This window comes from Montipora capricornis, chromosome 3 (assembly GCF_036669925.1).
Source record: "Montipora capricornis isolate CH-2021 chromosome 3, ASM3666992v2, whole genome shotgun sequence".
Classification (NCBI taxonomy): domain Eukaryota; kingdom Metazoa; phylum Cnidaria; class Anthozoa; order Scleractinia; family Acroporidae; genus Montipora; species Montipora capricornis.
Window position 1 is genome coordinate 59,206,276 of NC_090885.1, and position 20,000 is coordinate 59,226,275.

At 36.5% G+C, this 20,000-nt stretch overlaps 2 protein-coding genes across 9 annotated transcripts in view; one reads left to right on the plus strand and one right to left on the minus strand.

Annotated features, from left to right (window-relative positions):
• The window catches only part of LOC138043509 (5'-nucleotidase domain-containing protein 1-like), a 22,197-nt gene extending 3,146 nt beyond the window's left edge, over positions 1-19,051 (plus strand). The window contains exons 1-15 of one of the 6 annotated variants that reach the window (XM_068889816.1): positions 1-92; positions 182-230; positions 2,096-2,190; positions 4,695-4,766; positions 5,607-5,716; positions 6,549-6,634; positions 7,344-7,425; positions 10,940-11,114; positions 12,643-12,695; positions 13,666-13,710; positions 14,842-14,960; positions 15,499-15,633; positions 15,813-15,866; positions 17,878-18,121; positions 18,649-19,051. The exon at positions 1-92 is cut by the window's left edge and continues 408 nt beyond it. In XM_068889816.1, coding sequence (XP_068745917.1) covers positions 2,108-2,190; positions 4,695-4,766; positions 5,607-5,716; positions 6,549-6,634; positions 7,344-7,425; positions 10,940-11,114; positions 12,643-12,695; positions 13,666-13,710; positions 14,842-14,960; positions 15,499-15,633; positions 15,813-15,866; positions 17,878-18,121; positions 18,649-18,734 — 1,344 coding nt within the window. In that variant the 5' untranslated portion in view covers positions 1-92; positions 182-230; positions 2,096-2,107 and the 3' untranslated portion in view covers positions 18,735-19,051. The other 5 variants (XM_068889817.1, XM_068889814.1, XM_068889815.1 and 2 more) reach the window with 5 other exon arrangements.
• A 22-nt stretch (positions 19,052-19,073) lies between these two features.
• Positions 19,074-20,000, minus strand: part of LOC138043511 (pantothenate kinase 3-like) — a 9,752-nt gene continuing 8,825 nt past the window's right edge. For all 3 annotated transcript variants that reach the window (XR_011131275.1, XM_068889818.1, XM_068889819.1), the window contains one exon: positions 19,074-20,000. This exon is cut by the window's right edge and continues 207 nt beyond it. The gene's annotated coding sequence lies outside the window, so the exon portion shown is untranslated.

Here is a 20,000-nt window from a genome sequence, read left to right on the forward strand (position 1 = left end):
ACAATTTTGATTTAGATGACTTTAAAAGTGACGAAGAAGACGGTGAAAACCAAGCGACCGATGATAAACATGAAGCTCGCTGGAATGATCAGGTCGATAATATTCAAATTCCAGATTTCGTGGCAGCTACTGCTCTTTATTTCGTTTTTGATAATCGTAATGAATTAAATATTTTTCTTAGTTTTCATAGAAGATGATCCATGGGAATTAATGGTAAACGAAACGAGTAGGTATGCCTGTCAAAAACTCTTAAAATCCCCGAGCGCATTGCCCTTTTTTCATCGAGTAAGCCGCGCAGAATTAAAGGCCTTCGTAGCAATTAACGTCATAATGGGCATTGATTAGCTCCCGAATTTAGCTTTATATTGATCAACCGATGGATTTTTTGCAAATAACAAGTTTTTTTTTTCCTAAAACAAATTTGTAATCGAAGGAATTTTCGCCTTCGGTATACCTCGGAAGATCGGTATCCTCAACAAATAAATCAATCCGATCGTGCGTTTATATTCTGCAAATGCGAGAAAACTTCCAGCGATTTTCTCTGTTGTTTTTCTTGTGTTGTGTAAGTTATCTTTCAGTCAAAGTTTTCGAAAGAGCATTTTTGTACACAATTTGACCTTGTTTGTTCTCTCATGAAACATGATAGTGATCAATTAACTAAATTAATCTTGCGGTTTTGTGTATTTTGACAAGCAGAAAACACGTGGTGAAATTTTGTTCGGCAGTGGCTTTTTTTCCCTTTTTTTTGCACTTATACCTGCAAGAAAACAAAGCGATTGGAATAAATTTCAATCAATTTTTATCCATTGAGTGGTTAGACTTAACTGTAAATTGCATAAGGCATATTTTGAGTTATAATAAATATTTTTCAAGCGCTTTGTTTAGTTAGCGATCAAAAACTTTCTTGATTGCTTAACGCGCGCTGCTTCGAAAAATTCTACCTTTACATTTTCAGTTGAGCCTTAGGACGTGTTTTGAATCACTTTTTAGCAATATTTTTACATCATCTGGAAGTTCACTGTTTCTTCATCAAGGTGAACTTAATTCTAGAACTCAGTATCTTGTGTACATTTACTGCGCATATGGTTTATTTTTAACGCTCGCTTTCCAATGCAAAACCTCGAAAATTTCCCAAGTTATCTTGCCCAACAAAACAGCGCACGCGAATGAATCATTGGGTTAAATACTGGTAGCAATTATTATTTACTGATTATTTTTTCAGTTATGCATTATTGATCATCAGACTTCAGGAATTTATCAATTTGATCAGCCCCGAATTTGACAACCCCTAGCCTGCGTAGCAAGTGTTCCTGTTCGCGTGGCCAGTTTGCGGAAAATCATTTCGGAGCTCTTCTGTTAAACAGGAACGCTTGCTATGCAGGCTAAGCGGTGCAAGCATTCATGTAGTCACTGAAAATTTATTACAATATATTATTTAATCTTAGTCAGTCTAATTCTGATCGGTGAAAGTAATTTCTGAGGCATTATCAGAATGCTTATAACAATGTTGTTGGTAGGAAATCTTGAATCAAACTATTTTGCAGATTGAGGAACAATCTCTTTCCTACTCTCATAACAGTGACCAGTAACAGCAGTCTTTAAAATATTTTATTTCTACTGTTTAACCCTCTCTGGAAAAGAAAAAAACACCTAAAAAATTTTCAAAAGAAATAAAATTTTTGCAAAGCTGCGAAGGCATTTAAATACTGGACAGGTATAGTAATTAATATTTACTGATTATTTTTTTTCAGTTATGCATTATTGATCGTCAGACTTCAGGACCTTATCAATTTGATCAGCACCGAATTTGACAACCCCAAGCCTGCGTAGCAAGCATTCCTGTTCGCGTGGCCAGTTTGCAAAAAATCATTTCGGAGCTCTTCTGTCGAACAGGAACGATTGCTACGCAGGCTAGACAACCCCGAAAAATTTCAACTGAGGAAGATGAAATTGGACTGAGATTAGCTGTACAAATTTATTAAAATACTGTGTAGAAGTTATTTGTGTAAAACAGTTTTACACTTCCCAAAACCTGTCGGTACACATCCATTTATTTTGTGTCACGGCCTCTGCATTTTCCCTTTTCTTTTTTTAGTTTGTGTACAAAATGTTCACTCAAGCTTTGGTTACAGAAAAAGGCTATGATGCCTGCTTACTTGAAGATGAATTTGAAGATCTCAAGGACTTTTGGTATTTTCATCCTTTTTTAACCGTGATTATGTGCCAAACTTAAAAAAAGTAGTTTCATTTATTTAATATTACTTTCAAATTGGAAAGATATTCCATCTCGAATGGTTATTTTATATATCAGACGTACAGGCCATTAGATGGCTTACGTCTATCAATATTTTGTAGTATGTTGTTAAAAATTGGGTTTGCCTAAAATCCAGAATCTGGATTCAATAAGAAATCCGGAATAAAAAATCCAGAATCCGATAAATTTTTAAATTATAAGAGCTTCAACCAAAGGCTTACACTAAGTTACTGATGCGAAATGAAACAAAACGAGATGAAATTCAGGAAGAATCCTAAACATTCATTAAACCTAACCTTAGGCCTAAACAAAAGTTTTTAGGCCTAATGCTAGCATTTAGTAAACAGTTTGTTTAGGACTAATTACATGTAGGCCTAAGATTAATGAATGTTTAGGATTGTTTCTGTATTGTTTCATTTCATTTCGCAAAATTAGTGTAAGCAAAGTGATACCTACACCTAGGATAACTAATTATAATTTACGAGGTAATGGCCTAAATGTTGTGCAGCCATCATATAACAGGCTCGTTATGCACAACTCATTTCTGTATCAGATTGCCCACATTTGGAATCAATTATCAGTCATTACAAAATCCTCGACCACTTTGGCTCAATTTTGCTCTCGTCTGAACAGTGTTGAATTTGCAGGGTGCCATGCAGTGTATGAACTGTATACACTAGCTATTTTCGAGCCGTTCACCCTGAACATGTAAGCTTTCAGTTTGTAAATATTGTCAAAACCCTCTCCTGTTTGCAGGATATCGAAATAATAGACGAATAAATGTATGTTCAGTGCGCTGAGCTGCAAAATAACAAGGGGACATATTCTCCCATAAACTTAAATGTATAAAATGACGGCAAAGTCCACGCAAGTAGAACAAGCGTCGAACCTTCGAATGAATAGTCCACGATAAGTCTTCGAAATAATCACTGCAATCAAAATACAAATGCATGTCGCAAAGAAGGTTTCAAATGTGGTCGGAATCTAGCTACAGTAGGGATATTCTTTTCGCATGTAAAAGGAAAAGGAAACCAAGGTGCATGATTAGCGGCTATAACCCTCTTTGCTGTTCGCAATTTTCAGCCGAAACTTGTTCAGTTTCTGTTGTTCGGTGGGATTTCAACATTACAATCTACAACAGCTTATCGAAACACAAAGTCAACGGAAACCCAACTCTACCGCGGAATTTTAATTACCAAGGGTTTACCTCGGTTGACTTTCCCGCGGCAACTTTGGAGCCTAGCCGTAAATTTCCCTCGGCAGAAAAGCGGCCTACCGCGGGAATACCGAGGGAAAGCCGCGACAGGGTGACGCGGCAATGACGCGGTAAAGGGGTCAATACTTCTAGGCGGTACTGTATCTTAATATTTGCACTAGTTTCTTTTTAAACTATCTTTTAATACAGATCTGGATTCTTCTAGATTTTTATTTTTTATATGTAAATAATAATTAGTTATGGTATTGTAAATAGTCGTGCGTTTTTAACATGAGCCATTGGCTCGGGAGATTTGGGCAACCTCTCCCTACATTTGCGACTTTAAATAAAGTTACCTTACCTTAGTTACCTTTGGTTCCATTTGGTTCAACTTCTTATATCGGATTCCTGATTTCATATTCTGGATTTATTATTCCGGATTCTGAATTCCGGATTCTGAATTCTAGGCAAACCCTTAAAATCTAATTTTTGCATAAAATAGTTTTCAATGAATGCTATGTGAGGATCTTGGAAATGTATCCGAAACAATTCTTGATACTTAATCTTTGTGTCTCTACCTTTGAGATGCAAGAATCGAGCTTTAAGTATCATGTCAAGACTGTTAATTAATTTTACCTTTGTTGAGTGATTCTATAGTACAGGTTTGTATATAGCCAATGGCACAGGTTTCCAAGTCTCACAGAGATGAATTAAATCATAAAACGCCACTAAATCAAATCAAAGCTAAGTTAAGAAAACATTTAAACTAAACAAATACATGTAGATGTAGAATCTTTAACTATAGGACGGTATGTAAAATAATGCTGCATAAGTACTTGTAACTACAAATAAATCTAAATATTTTGAGAATGTCAAAAGTCTAAAAATAGAATAAGATAAAAGCTGTCAAATTATTTTAATAGACGATCTTTGACTCTGAGTTCCAACAGGTAATAATAATGGTTCCAAAAAACTATATTTTAAGAAGGTTAGTTTTGCAATGGACTTTGGTTATATAACCTATTTAAGGACCTAGTGTGACCCTGTGAAAACGTACATGTAATAATCTACATGTACCGGTACATAATTATAAAAAAATATATGGTTGTTAGCTAAGGATCTTCTTTTAGAAAAACCCTATATATATATAGATTTAAACAACTGGTCTGGGCATCCAAAGTACTTTTATCCATCAACAAGTCTCTTAAGTCTACGATTTTGTCTGACACTGCATCTTTTTCCTAGTCTCAGAGGTCTGGTGTTAGATATCAAAAAAGGAAACATTTTGAAACTTGGTAAAGATGGTGCTATTTTAAGGTGTGTACTGTAACTGTTACAGTAATTTAAGGTGTGTTCTGTGACAGTAATTTGATAAGGACTGTGTTTTCATTTGTTAATTAGCACTGATAATTTCATTGATGTTATAACCTAGAATGAACTTTCATTGATTATCACTTACAGTGTAGCAACGACCAATGAGAGATAATTACATTTTATTATTAGCTAGCTTAGATATTACATTATGCAATCCTTTACAAGTACATGTAACTCTAGGTTTCCCCTTTTTTGCAGAGAGTAGTTTTACACACCTGTTGCTTTAAAACGAATATATGAATTCAAAGAACTTTGATTGAATGCTTAGTTAACCTCAGTCGAGTCAACTGATTAGAAAGTTCGATAAGTCATAACCCCTTGAAAGTGGGGCAAGGTTTACAAAAAAGCAGAATTTTTTTCTCAGCATTTGATTATCAGACTGCAAGATTTAATTTCTTTTTGTTGTCACTGACAGAAGCATACTGTAACTGAAGCGGTGCAAGCATTAATGCAGTCACTGAAAATTTATTACAATATTTTGTTTTTGTATCTGCTATTTATTTAATCTTAGTTAGTCTAATTCTGATCAGTGAAAGTAATTTCTGAAGCATTATCAAAACGCTTATAACAATGTTGTTGGTAGGAAATCTTGAATCAAACTATTTTGCAGACTGATCGAGGAACAATCTCTTTCATACTCTCATGGCAGTAACCAGTAACAGCAGTCTTTAAAATATTTTATTTCTCCTGTTTAACCCTCTCTGGGAAAGAAAAATAATCTTAAAAATTTTCAAAAGAAATAAAATAAATTTTTGAACATACTTTTGTTTGATTGCCTTTCAGAGCCACACATGGAACAAGAGAAATGACAAAAGAAGAAGTAAAAGAATGCTATGGAGGAAAGAATGTTTGGCCAGAGATAACATTACTAAAAGAAAATCCAAGCCAACAGTGTAATGTGATGCCATGCTATACGCTATTTTGTGCTTATCAGGACACAGATCTCTGAGGGTAGGGGGGTTATTGGCACATTGTTGTCAGAGAGCTTGCATCCCTCAAATGAACTTGTAACCCAGGTTTGATGCTGAGAGTTGATACCATAATGTTCCAGGAGTTAGTTGGTTGGTACTCCTCTCCACTCCAAGAGGGTTTTGTCAGGGTAATAATTTTGGAAATGCTTCTCCCAAAAAACTAATAGTAGATTTGATGTTATATCAAAAGCTGCATGATTCATAAGCACTTTTGCTGGGCTACATTACATGTACCTTACAAAGTTATTATTATTATTATTGTAAAGTTTCAACATCATGTTCTGGCTGTTGTCATTGCCGTCTTTTCTTCTGTTAGGCGTGTCATAGCAAATGACCAAAGGCTAACAGAATTATCTCTTCTTCACATTTCCAACACTTTCCTCAATATCCTTGCAGTTCCCAACAAGGCAGTTTTTTGCATGACCCCAACATTGAATGGTATCCCTAGCTTTCCAATCCACCTATCAAATCCTTTGGTGACACTTCCAAGGGCTCCTATCACTACAGGTACGACTTCTACCATTTTGAGTTTCCACAGTCTTCCGTTCTCTCTTTTCAAGTCCTGGTATTTTCCCACTTTTTTTTCCCTTTCTTTTTCCGCTACTCTTACATCAGCTGGTACAGCAATATCGATGATTATCCCCTTTCGCTCTTTCTTGTCAATTATTATTATTATTATTATTATTATTATTATTATTATTACTATTATTACTATAACAACACTTTCTCCTTATTTTCTCTTCAATACATGTAGCAAACATTATGAGAGTGTTTGAGAGCTACTTTGATCTCCCAGTGGCAGTAGTCTGTGCTCGCATCATTGACATGATAGATAGAAAGGTATGTTTCTGTAAAAGATAATCTTTTTAAAAAATTGGTGTAGAATGAAGGAACCAAAGGACTCCAGGGAAAAAGGTTATATGTGACTTTTTGGATGTCTTTCAAAATAATGTTGCTCAAGAGAAACTGAATTCTTTGCATGTCACTGTGATAGAAAAATAAATTATAGGGAACATGAGTGCTCTATACTCTTTACAAATAATGTGTGCAAAAAAGCTCTGTTTCCTGTGGTGGCAATGCGAGTACTACTGTATACTGCTGAGTTATCAAGTGCATTGAAGTGTTAAGAAAGCCATTTTAATAAATTTAAATAATAATATTGTCATTTAAGTCGTGATCATCATGGCAGTGCAACCTCAACAACCTTTTGTTATTACTGTTGTACATCACTTCCTGCTTTACTGCTGTATGTGCCTTAGTCTTCTTCATAGAGCTTATAGACAAGAAAATAATAAAGCAATAATTATTATTGTTGATTTAGGGTCTGACGGTAAAATAATGAAGATATGAAAGACATCCAGGGACTTTGGTTTAAATGAGCACTTGGCTCAGCTCGGTTAAGGATATGATTTTGAATGAGGATTCTTTTCCTGGAATCTCTGATTTTCAACTTCCCATCAACTTTTGTAGTTACAGTACTACTCTTTGGTTTGCCATATATATACATGTATGATCATTGATTTTGATAGTCAGGTCTCTCCTCTTTCAGAATGGAAAACCAGATGAATATAACTTTTGGCCAGACATAATTTCCGTGTTAAGGCTGATTTTTAGCCCATCTGCCTTTTCTGGTGAGTCAAATACATGTAGGCAAGAGTACATTTTTTGTTACATAATACGTACAATCATTATAATCGGAAGTGGTTCAGCGTTGTTTGTACTCTTGTTGAGAGTGAGTCCACCACATTTTGTGAGTCCACAACATTTTGACCACTGAGTACAGACAATGCTGAACCACTTTTGATTTGCTTTTTACCACAATATTCAATGCCAAAGAAAGTTTTTATTTCAGAACATGAACAAAATCGTGACACAAAGAAAGTGCAAGTGTTGTCTATAACTCTCTCGCAATATGATTGGTTTATTTCCCAAAATGGGCGTTCCTGGACGGCTATTACATTGCGTGTCAAATTGACGCGAGCATGACGCCTACAGCGTCGTCTAGACTCTTACTGACAACAGCAAATTAGCCAATCAGATTGTGCGATTACAAGCAATTGTGGTAAAAATTATTATTCATGTACTTTACTCATTCTCATCATCAGAGCCTCGGGTTGACCCAAGGCTCTGGGAAACTCTGCGTAGGAGAACATGCGCCGTAGAATTCTTACAGCCAAAAATTGGCTATTTGAGCCTTATGGCGCCTGCTCACTCCTCGTGCTAACATGAATGCACCAATTAGAGACGCTTTTGATTGTTCTTCACGAAAACCAATGAGAAGGCACTTTGTTTCAGGGTTCCCCAGAGCTCTTCTCTTCCACGGTCAAGAGAAGAGCTCTGGGGTCGAGATTGTACTTTACTGTAATGAACTTATTGACTTGTAGTTTGTAAAATGTTTTTTTTCTTTGGTTGGAGCTAAATGAAAAACAGGTACTGTTCAGAACAAAAGGTGCAAATGCATTATTTAATAAATTATTAGTTTTCTGTTGTATTGCAGTTTTTGACATTGTGTTATCAACGAAGAAAAAGATTTACATACAAGGAGTTTGTAAAAAAGTCGAATTTGTCAGCCATCAAAAATTTGTTGATCTGCACTTCAGCTTTTTTTAAACTCCTCAATTAATATTTTCGTACATACAATATAATAATGATGGTCATATTCTCCTTATTTAATGTACTATGTACAAGTATTAAAAGCATTATTTCCAGTGAGAAACTAGTAGCATACCCTTTACAAGTATAAAATTTGATGGAAGGCAAGCTATAGTTATACATGTGGGCTCTCAAAAATCAAATGGACTTTCAAAAGTAAGTCTTCAGAGGAAGAAGTAGAAATAAACAGCCACCTAAAATACAATTATCACCTTAAAATGCAACAAACAGTCCCCAGAATACAAATTATATTGTATAAAAGAAAATACACGCTGTCAGGTGAATGATACATTACAATCTCACATTATGTTCTCTTATTGTAAGTAGAGCTTGGGTTACCTGTGAATTGTTTAACTCTTTCAAATGTGACACTTAACAGATATGACACCAGGTGATTTTATTCGACTAATTGTGGGTCGGTTTAGGGATCATGAAAGTGTTGTCCAACTGAGTCATAACATTTGCATCATAGGCATTAGGCCTTGCGCACGATGTTGCTTATCACTGTGATATTCTATGATTTACTCAAGTTTGGTTATGTTTTATTGTCCACAGATGCCCACTTAGTTTGTGATTAGTCCAAATGTGTGTTGACAGAAGACAAAACTTTTGGTATTTTCAAGCTAAAGGCACATTAATTTTACCAGCGCGAAGGGAGACTTAAATTAATTTTTAAAAACACTCACAAATCCGCACTTACGGCATAACAAACAAGTTGATCGTGCCTTTCGTGCCCTTTGAACAGGGAATCCAAATATCGTGCATTTCGTGCCTTGTTCTCGTTCACCGATCGTGCCTATGAAGTCTTGTTATCGTTCCATGATTTCGTGCTTTTCGTGCCTTCGTTTGTACACCGTTCCTTTCGTGCCTTAATTTGCATATTTCATACATCGAGCCCTTTATCGTTCCTTTCGTGCCCAGATTTTTCGCGCGAAAGCCGTCGCGTTTATAACATTTGCTGTAACTCCCATTTGATGCCAAAAAAAAAAGACAAAAAGAGAAGTAATGAATCGAAAATCATGTCTCAGTATTTTCTTTTGGTAATCCCATTGAACAGTTATACAATCTGCGTTTCCTTGCACGACGCCGCAAATGCAGTAAGTACTCGTAGTATAAAAGGCTGAACACTGTCAAACAGAAAGAGTTGCCGCAAGATCAAGAAGTTTGCACGAGGTGAGTTTTGTCCCTGTCTTCGCTTTAAAAGAAAACTTCTCACTTACTTTGCTTAACTATTTGCTAAACTTCATTTAATATGATAAAGATCAGCTGAGATTGTTTCTGCATGCAAAGCGACTTTTAGAAACCCAATTTAGCGCTTATCGGAAATTTAATCTCGGCTGCAACAGGCAATCAAAATTATGGTTGGATTGCTAAAATCTTTTCTCGCAAACCTCGATTGGCATTTAGTGTGCTTTCGATTGGGAAATCCGGATTTAGATCTTAAAATCCGGATCTTTTGACGTCCTTAATCTTCAGAACGGTCGATTTGTAAATTACAGCGGATTCTCGGGTAACTCAACGATCAATTCGCCCGACACTTGATGTAATGATATCGCTGGGAATAATTCAGACAAAGAAACAAGAGGTCTAATGGTAAACAAACAGCCCAACAGAACACAATTTTCATGAATGTCTTCTCGAACGTTTCTTGAATCGGCCCGGTTCCGGTTTTGGGCGCGATTGAGTATTTCTTTGGTCACGTAAGCCTGCGAGCGCAGGTTATGGTCATGTGGGCACGAAAGGATCGGGCACGATGGGCACGACAGCTGAGAACGATAAGGCACTATTTGCTCTTAAGGAACGAAAAATGGAACGCATTTGACGAAGTGGGAACGATAGGAACAATAAGAACGGGAACGAAAGGCATCATTTAGACCACAAAGATGAATTTTTTGGGTGGTAAGTCAGCGTGACATTGTAAACAAGACCTTTTATCTTTAACCCTGCTTTCAAGAGAAAAGAACTGACTCGTAACGGTAAACACGATCTATGTGCATGGATTTTTTGCCACGATCTTCGTCTACTTTTCTTTTAATACGAAAATTAAGAGGATTAAGTCCGGAGCGTTTTTCACTAAGCAGAGGGAAGTTTTTGAACCTGGCTTTTTGCGGACTCTGATCTCGATTGCCCGGGTGCTCGGCAATAAACAACCATCATTTACAGATTGCACATACTTTCTACAATATTTTCCCAAAATTTTATGACCCTAACCTTACTATAAGCGCCAAAATTGAGAGTTTTCTAATGTCACTCAAAATGTTACGCGAGTGGTAACCAACATCATGCGCAAGGCCATTACCTATACTGTATATGTCATTCCATAACTTAAATGTGTTACCTACCTGCCTGCATCATGCACAACTTTGCAAAAATCACTTCTCATTAGCAGGTCATTTTTGCTGGAAGCCTTTGTTTGTGACCTAGCATGTCTGGTCTGTTGTCAGCCTTGAATCCTGCATTTAATTTGAATCCACTCACTCTGCTGTTTTTCAGATCATAATGGATACTTCTTTCCTTCTATGGTTAAAGATACAGCAAAGTTTATTAAGCCATGTAGCAAGAAAATAGTTGAGTGGATCAAAACCTTGAAAGCTGGACAGCAAAAAATTTTTCTTCTCACAAACTCTTTTATTGATTACACGAATGTGCTCATGAATTTTGCTGTTGGGTAAGATTTATTTCATACAAATGAAGTTACAAGTTGCTTTTTTTTTTTGCATTGTTTGAATCTGAAGTTCCAGCAAAGATGTCACTCTACCCAATATTTGATGCAATGTGGGTTCTAAGAAAAGAGGTGGCTGAGTTGGTTGAGCACCGGGCTGCCATGCGGGAGGTCGTGAGTTTGACTCCAGCTGGACCAACACTCAGGGTCTTTCAATAACTGAGGAGAAAGTTCTGCCTTTGTAATTACATCCGCAAATGGTTAGACTTTTAAGCCTTCTCGGATAAGGACTATAAACCGTAGGCCTTGTCTCACAAATAACTTCCATGTTCATTAGTTCCCTGTGGGATGTTAAAGAACCCACACACTATTCAAGAAGAGTAGGGGATGAAGTTCCCGGTGTTGTGGCTGGCCTCTGTGAGTATATGAGTGGGTGGGTATGGCAGGTCCACATCAGTTAAATAGCTGCCGAAACGTCAACCAGCCCAAACAAATAAATAACAAACAAACAAACAAAGTAGAACTTAAACTTCATCTTGCAATAATGCTGCAATGAAATATGAGCTGTCTCTCTGTCCGTCAGGGTATGTTAGGGTGTTGAAAACTCAGATCGCTTACCTCTGAAAAGTTAGGTCCTCGAGTGTCTCAAAAACAAAGAACCCCCAAAAACTCAGACAGGTGTGTTGAAAACACAGATCTCAGAAAAACTCACTCAGATCCTTTGGTGTCTCGAAAATCATACAAGACTCTCCAGAAACTCAAGGTCATCACACACGGAGGGACTAGTCCCTGCGACTAGTCCCCGTGACTAGCCCCAGGGACCAAGTCCCTTTGTGTGAACAACCGATTTTCACTAGAAAATCTAGTCGCAGGGACCAAAATTTGGTCCCTGTGACTTGTCCCCTTAAATAATTATTGTGCTGGTCCCTGCGTGTGAACTGTTCGTGGGACAAGTCCCTGCGACCAAATGAAATTAAACCAATTGCTGATCAGCGAGAGAAAGAAAAAAAGAAAGAAAAAAAGAAAGAAAGAAAGAAAGAAGAAAAAAACGTTTTCGAAATTGTAAATGACTGACTAATTTTATAGATCAACATGTGCTGTTTCATTGACGTGTTGTGCATTTCAAAAATTTGCGGCTATATAATTAATATTTTAGTAAATTCTTTTTCACTGTTCAGGACTGCTCCTTTTTCGTCTCTTTGCTTCCCTGAATTTCCGTGAAAGTGCTCTAAATTTTACCAATTTGATGTGTAACAGTTCCCCGCGTGTAAACCCTTCAAGGGACTTTTTGTGTGACGACCTTCAGACCCCTGGGTGAGTTGATGATCAGTGCTTTCGAGATACCTAAGGGTTTGAGTATATAAAAGTTCTCAAGACACCCTGGTTTGTTACACTGAGGAATGTTTGGTGCATGCATTTTTGAATTTTTTTTGTGCAATGAAGACTTGTACAATGTATGATAAATAAAGCTACTTTTTTATAGTAATGATTATTTTATTATAGCTGTGAACACTTCATAAATTTAATCTTTCAGAGAAAACTGGACAGAGTTGTTTGATGTTATTGTTTGCATGGCAGGAAAACCTGGTTTGTATTGAACAAAATTTAATACTCTCTCATCTAGACTGCCGTTATTCTTCTGAAAGCCTTACAGCTTCAAAATTTACACGTCCTTGAAAGTCGTGTAATTAATTTTGTACATGCATGTGCCCTTAAATTTAGTAACTAACCTGAAATTGGGCTGAACTATTTTATTTACTGAATTTTCCACACAATCAAGTTGTTAAGAAAACATAATATCACTCACAGAGATTATAAGCCAGTTCAGAGTTTCAAGAAATGAATTTGCATGTGGGGATAATAATAGCTGCAAGAATTTGTATTAGGAATCTTTTGGTTTCCTAAAATATATTCTTGCTTTTATCCCAACGGGCGCACATTGTTTGAAACTCTGAACTCGCTTACTAGAGGTTATAATAATACTTAATATATGTATGCTGTCAAATTTAAAAAAAAAGTATTCATAAAATGTTTAATGATGGTGGCAAGGAGACTTCCAGAAAGGCTTGTACCAGGGAAGGTATCCTTTAAACCTAGACCTAAACCTGGGAGTAAGAACCACAAAATACAACTAAATACATGTAAAACAGACAAAAACTGTTGAATTACATGTGTTCCAACCCTACTCCAGTGTGAAACTCCAGCGTTCAGGCCCACAGGGTACCCATATTCCATTTGGTATGTGCTCTCACAGAAACTCTATTCTTGTGGGTATGTGTAGACAGCTGGGCACACATACGGTACATCTAGTTTGAATCTAATAGGGAGACTGTTTGCTCAAGGCATTTGTGTAAAGAGTCACAAGTGCAATGTGTTCCAAGAATTTTGTCCATGATGGTATCTCTAAACAAAGAATTGGTGGTCTATTCTTGACTAATCATTATGGAAATGATAGTATTTTCTTTTGTCTTGGTAAAAAGATCATGACGGCACTGTGGTCATGTGAGACATTGTAAATCAAGAAGATTCTGATTTCGTGATTACTTTTTTCTGTTAGGTTTTTTCCAGTCGGAAGAGCCACGAAACAAGTTTTATGAAATTGGTTTGTTTTGTTCATAGTATTACAACATTATTATTGATTAATATTATAATTAGTGTTGCAAATGTAGTTATCTTGTATGATTTCCAACAAACAAAAAAAAACCTCAACAGTACGTTACTTCAATCTGTACTCTTTCTTGCAAACATATTTTGATTTAAAATTCATTCTGATGAAAGCACGGGCCTTCCACGTACTGGACAGAAGTTGTGTTTTTGTCTTCTTTGTTCACTTGTGCATATAGTTTGAATTACATCAAGTGGTGAGAACTACATTACAATGTAACTTTGAATACACGGGGAATATGTGACAACCAAATGGAACTCAGATACCATTAAAAAGTTTTCACATAATTATTTTAAATGTAACTTGCAAAGCCTTTGACTTCAAAATCCAGATTTTGTCTGTGATATCTGGCTTGGCATGGTGTCTCTAAAAAGGCTTATGGTGTATCCACTTAAGAGGAAATAGCCATAAGTCGCGGAAAGCGCATGTAGAATCTGATGTAGATATCCTCCTATTTGGAGACAGGTGACAACCAAATGTTACAACAATACAGCATAACTCAAAATTGCAGTTTCCTTCATTCTCTGTGCCACATTCACAGTACGAAAAACGTTATAGCCTTTGATTAAATGAATAATTGAATCGAAACTAACTCAATGTTTTCAGTGGCTTCTTGTGAATGGCAGTTTCTCTGAAAACAGTAAGAGATGTACAATGTAATCTATATATGTGTGATTTATCATCAGAGCATGAAATCAGGCCAATTGAAGTTTAATATTGATGAACTCAAAACAAAAGCCAATTCAAGCTATTCAATTCTACTGCAACTCACAGTTTACCATCATATTGCTTGTCATGGCAACCCAAGGTAAAACCTGGGAGAAATTTCAGCATAAGATGCTGCCTCCTTACCCAGGAGAGAATGCAGAATGCTAATTTTTAGGGATTGCAGTTTAGTAAGACAGTTACTCAAAGTAAATTACATGTACCTAATGATGATTATCCAGTTTACACCTAGCATGGAAACCTGTCGCTTATCACTCCTGTTAACCCTTAATAATTCTAGAATTCCATTTCAATGTACCTGTACAGTCACTTGACATGTTTTTTTGTTTACTGACCCTCCAGATGGGGAAAAGGAAGCTGGAGTTGCTGAAGAACTCAAGGAAAGTGGAATTTTTAGTCGAGGAAATCACAAAGACTTCATGGAATTTTTAAAGAAAGAAATCAAAAAGGATAAACCAAAAGTAAAAATACAACATTTTGAGTGAATTTCTAGAAGCTTAATATGTTTCACCTACAATTGTACTGCAATAATGGCAACAAATCCCATCCCGCAAATTTCATGTGAAGGCCAATAAGTCAGCTGACAAGTTTATTTAATGACCACACAGACCAGGAGCATTGGTTAATGGCCAACAGTTGGCTGACTTTGATCTACAGCACATTTGTCCTTCAATTTTTCAAAATGTATGATAAGAAAAAATTAATACTGCATGTCATGTTTTTGTGACATGTGGAGGAATCAATAAATATTATTACGGCCTTGACCAAGCTTTGGGCAATTCCTCTCATCTGGATCGTGTCTGTTCTGGCTATCGCTAAAGCCCCATTTGATTTTTGTTACATGACTGTCAAGAAGGTATAGGAGACTAGTACGTGTATTAAAATAATTTTTACAAGCACTGTTCCTCAGTGGCTTACGAGTTATCACTCTTAGTTTATATTACTCTTTTTATTGCTCATGCACTAATGAACTCATAGTCCTGCCTCTTTGTTGTTTAGGTTCTGTACTTTGGTGACAGTTTAAGGTCTGATCTCGCATCAGCCATGTATAGTGACTGGCATGTCATTACAGTGTTGGAGGAAATGGAGTCTGAGGGGATAGTAGTTCAACATAGTGCAGAACCTGAGGAACAGGTATACAAGCTCAGTTTTTTTTAAAAGTTGGGTTAGGAACTTTATTGATCAAAGAACACCAAGGTCATTATTAAGTGTTATGTAACTTTATATTCTTTTTTCATTAATGTTGATTAGCAGTGTTTATAATAATATTAGTAATAATAATTATTATTCATTGGACATTTTTGTTGTCAAAGAATGACTTATTTGATGATGGTCCCAAGTTAAAGAAACCAAGACATCTAATTCATGTAAGTACTAATTTAATCTGGTTTACACTCTATATGATTTGTTGGCCTGACACCATCACAGCACAAATCGTACAATCATGTATTTTAACACCCATGAACTTTCAGCACAGGCAGACCACTCTATGTGGTCCTGGTTAATATATTATGTTTATATGAAACAAAGAGAATCTATGAGGGTTATGAATAAAGCTCTGAAAATTGCACATCTAAATCACATCTCGGTCTGAATATCCCAATAAAGTTAAATGATACTTTATCACTCATGTATGGTGTTTTTTCGCCTTCTTGGGTTGTCTAAAGCGTTTTATAGCGAAATTACTTTTTGACGGTTAAGACAAGAGAGGGAGACTTCCTCTCTTGTCTCTCTTATCACAGTAAGACGCTTTAGACTCTGACTCTCTTGTCTTAACCGTCACCGTCCAAAAGTAATTTCGCTATAAGACGCTTTAGACAGCCCAAAAAGGCGAAAAAACACCTTACATGAGTCGATTAAGGTTTCATTTAACTTGATAGGGATATTCAGACCCAGATGTGATTTAGATGTGCAATTTTCAGACCTTTATTCATAACCCTCATAGATTCTCTTCGTTTCATATAAACATGTATTAAACCACGAACACATAGAGTGGTCTTCCTGTGCTTTCAGAGAAGCTGGGTTATCAATCAAATTTTTGAGAAGAGGACATGCGTACAAAATCTAGAAGCAATCAAAATGTTGGAGATCAAGAACATGCATGATTTGTGCTCTGATAATGTCAGGCTGACAAAATTGCAGCGTGTAAACCAGCCTTTATGGGAATAGGAAATGAAAGGCAAGGGTTTTAGGAGAATTAAAGCCTGAACAAAAAGAATAATAATTATTGAGACTTTTCCCATTTTGTGAACTTTAGGGTCAAACTTGCCCCGCTCTCCTGCTCCCACCCAATACAATGTTGCTCAGCCAACAATTTAGTAGTTTATCACAGCCACATGTGCCATTGTTTTTTTTTTTGGGGGGGGGGGGGGGTGGGAAGAGGGGTGGGGGCAAAATGTACTCTAGACAAGGTTTATCTGAAGCCAATGTCACATGCAGCCTTTTTGTGCCTTTATTCTGGGGGCACCTTGGAATTTGGCAGGGCTTACTTGTTCATGGCTATGCAATCTTTTTGGGCCATTTTTGCAAATCTTTGCAGATTCATTGAGATTCACTCTTCTGTCCTTGGTTGTGACCAGGAAAGTGTTTTTCCACTGGATTGTGTGACAGTGCCTGTTTAAACTCCCTGTTATACAGCTGCTTCGGGGTGGTTCCCATTTGCGGGCCATGTCACCCTGCGGGGCCTGGATCCCAACAGGCCCCTTCCTGTTAACTTTTAAGGCACCAGTTCCCAAGCTCATCAGTAATGGCAATGAGTTTAAAAACTGTTAATGGCTTCCTCAAGAACAATAATATGACTGAAACCCCTGTAAAGGGATAAAGCATGACCATCGTTTTCCAACCTGGACAACAAAGAGTTTTGTGCATTTTTAGGAAAGTTTTTTTTCCTGTGGCAACCTGAATTTTCAACATAGTACCATAAAAAAGCTGTAATGAGGAGCAAGTTTGTGAGGAACCCCTCTCTTGAGCTCAGTCAAGCTTCAGCACAATATTATTTCAAGTGGCTAAATGACCTGCAGTGTTACAACGTACAAAATAAAGCTATTGGGAGGCACCCTTTGCATGCTGCAGGGGCGCTTACTAGCTCAACGTTGCAGATCGTTCAGCTGTGCTTTTGCCTTGTCTTTTTGCTCCCACCCACCTCTGCCAGGGATTGAATGGTAAGTATTCTACTGACTGCTGCGTCAGTGTGACAGGTGGTGGACTGTGGTAGGCTTACCATGTCTCCCCCTCGTTTTGTGTGGACATGTGCGTCCATCATGACTCTTTCAGGCGCCTAACCCCAAGCTCATCTTGCCGATGAGTTTAATCACTCTTACATACATGTACCTGTTGCTCTTTTGAAGTCTTTCATCGCACACTTTTGTATTTAAACAGGACCATATAGAAATCGAAAAGAGCAAGGAAGAGGTCCTGTTGTCAAACCAGTGGGGTTCATTTTTTTGGCATAACACTGAACAGACTGGAGATGCGGAAGATTCTAGTCATTGCATAAACAATGTAATGGATGGATTCTTTGTATGTGAAAAAGCAAGCAAAAGGAGACAAATTAACACATTTTGGGGAGAACTGATAGAAAAATACAGCACCATTGCAATTCCACGCATAGATTTTATCACAGGTGAGATTTTGACCTGATTGTCACCTGTAAAACAGGTCACTCATAACAGGTTGTTTTACCCTATACTAAAACAACCCCAAACCTTCAAATTGGCTAACCTTAGGCCTAAACAAGTCATCGTTTTAGGTGTATTTAGGCCAAAGTTACATTACAAGTGAAGGTTTTGTAACAAGTGACTTGTACTTTAGACTCTTCGTTTATGTTCCAAAAAATGGTTGTTTGCATATTTTTATATAGCTGTTTTGTAAAACTGAATGAAAGCATAGGATTTCTAAATATTACTTTAAATGCAGGTCACAAGGTTCCAAAAAACAAGGGCCATTTGTCAAGAACAGACTTTCAACGAATCTATTTCATTTTTTGCCACAAGGATTATAGTTGCATTTATAGGTGCTGTTTATCAAAAGTTTGAGATTTTGCATAGATTTGAAAAACTAACCACAATAAAAATTATTGTATTTCCCGGTAACTATGATAAACAAAAGCAACAGTAACTGGGAGTTAATACTCATTTGTTTCTGTGGCAGAATTACCCTTGGATTATCCATTTGAGCCATTCAGTTCATCAAGTGGAGGATTCTTTCCAGGGAGTCCAAAATCACTCCATTTATAATATGATGTTGGACAAGTAAATTGAGAGCTCAAGACCGAAAGGTTTACTTAATGTATGCTAGTAAAATTATTTAAGTAGCTGTATCTGTAGCAAAGATCAAAAGGGTTTGTAGACGTTTTTTAGGCTGTGAGTTGCACAATTCTCACATCTTTATATTTGATATGAATGTAAGATAATGCAGTTTTGTGCAGCGCTAGCGGTTATTGTCAGCCGCGCATGTGTATCACGCGCGTTCCCTCGTGGCATATTTATGTTTTGGGTCCGACATCGGGTAGCGACCTGGTTGTACTTAGTAAAGTGTTTGTTGTTCGCTATTATCGTGTCGGCTGTCTTTATTACTGGCACAGGTATTAATTTTATTCTAAAACCATCCCTTTTCATACAAAAGAAGTTATAATTTATTATTTTATGGGTAATCAAACATTACTGTATAGAATGTATGGGTGATGTATTATAAAACAGAACTGTATGATACAATACAAAATTAATGTGAAAATAACCTTAGTCTTGGAGACCTGAATTAAATATTTTTGTCTTTTAACAAATTCAGAATAAAAACTCCTAATTCTTCAAATTCATTCCCATTAAGAGTAAATTACTTACAACTATGAATTCAAATTAATAATGCATATACCAATAATTTTTGTCATCGCCTACATGTTTGCATTCCGCTCATTATTTTGGACAAAACAAGCCAAAGATTTTAATATGAATGAATCTTAATTGCATTGAATTGCAAAAATGTATGATGTCAAATAACAATCTCAAGCACCAAAGTAGCCAACCCCAAAATAATTTTACTTACTATTTTAACCATGCATTTTAAATATGAGTTTCATGATATGGCCGGTTCAGTTTGGTTGGTCTAATCGCTTTGCAGGCTGCACGATCACTGGTAGATGTTGTACTGTTCAAGATTAAAATCCTTGGCAAATCCAGATCATTGTTTCCTAATCCTGATCCTAGACATTCCTGAAAAATAATAGGGCTGCAGAGAAAAAGCCAATTTTGAATCAAATCAAGTTTAAATCATGTTAACCTGAATATAATTTTGAATTCATGATTATTTTTGAGAGCCCCATAATTATATTAAAATTAATAAGACATCCAAAATGACACTGTCCAAGGACCAGTTCCAAGCTCTGTTTGAATGAAAGTAATATTCTAACTTTGAGGTCAAATTTTTTTCACTTATTATTTGTATAACCCTATTTTTCATCAATTATTGTTTTTGTACTTTTCCTCATGAATGAATGAGCAAGTCCT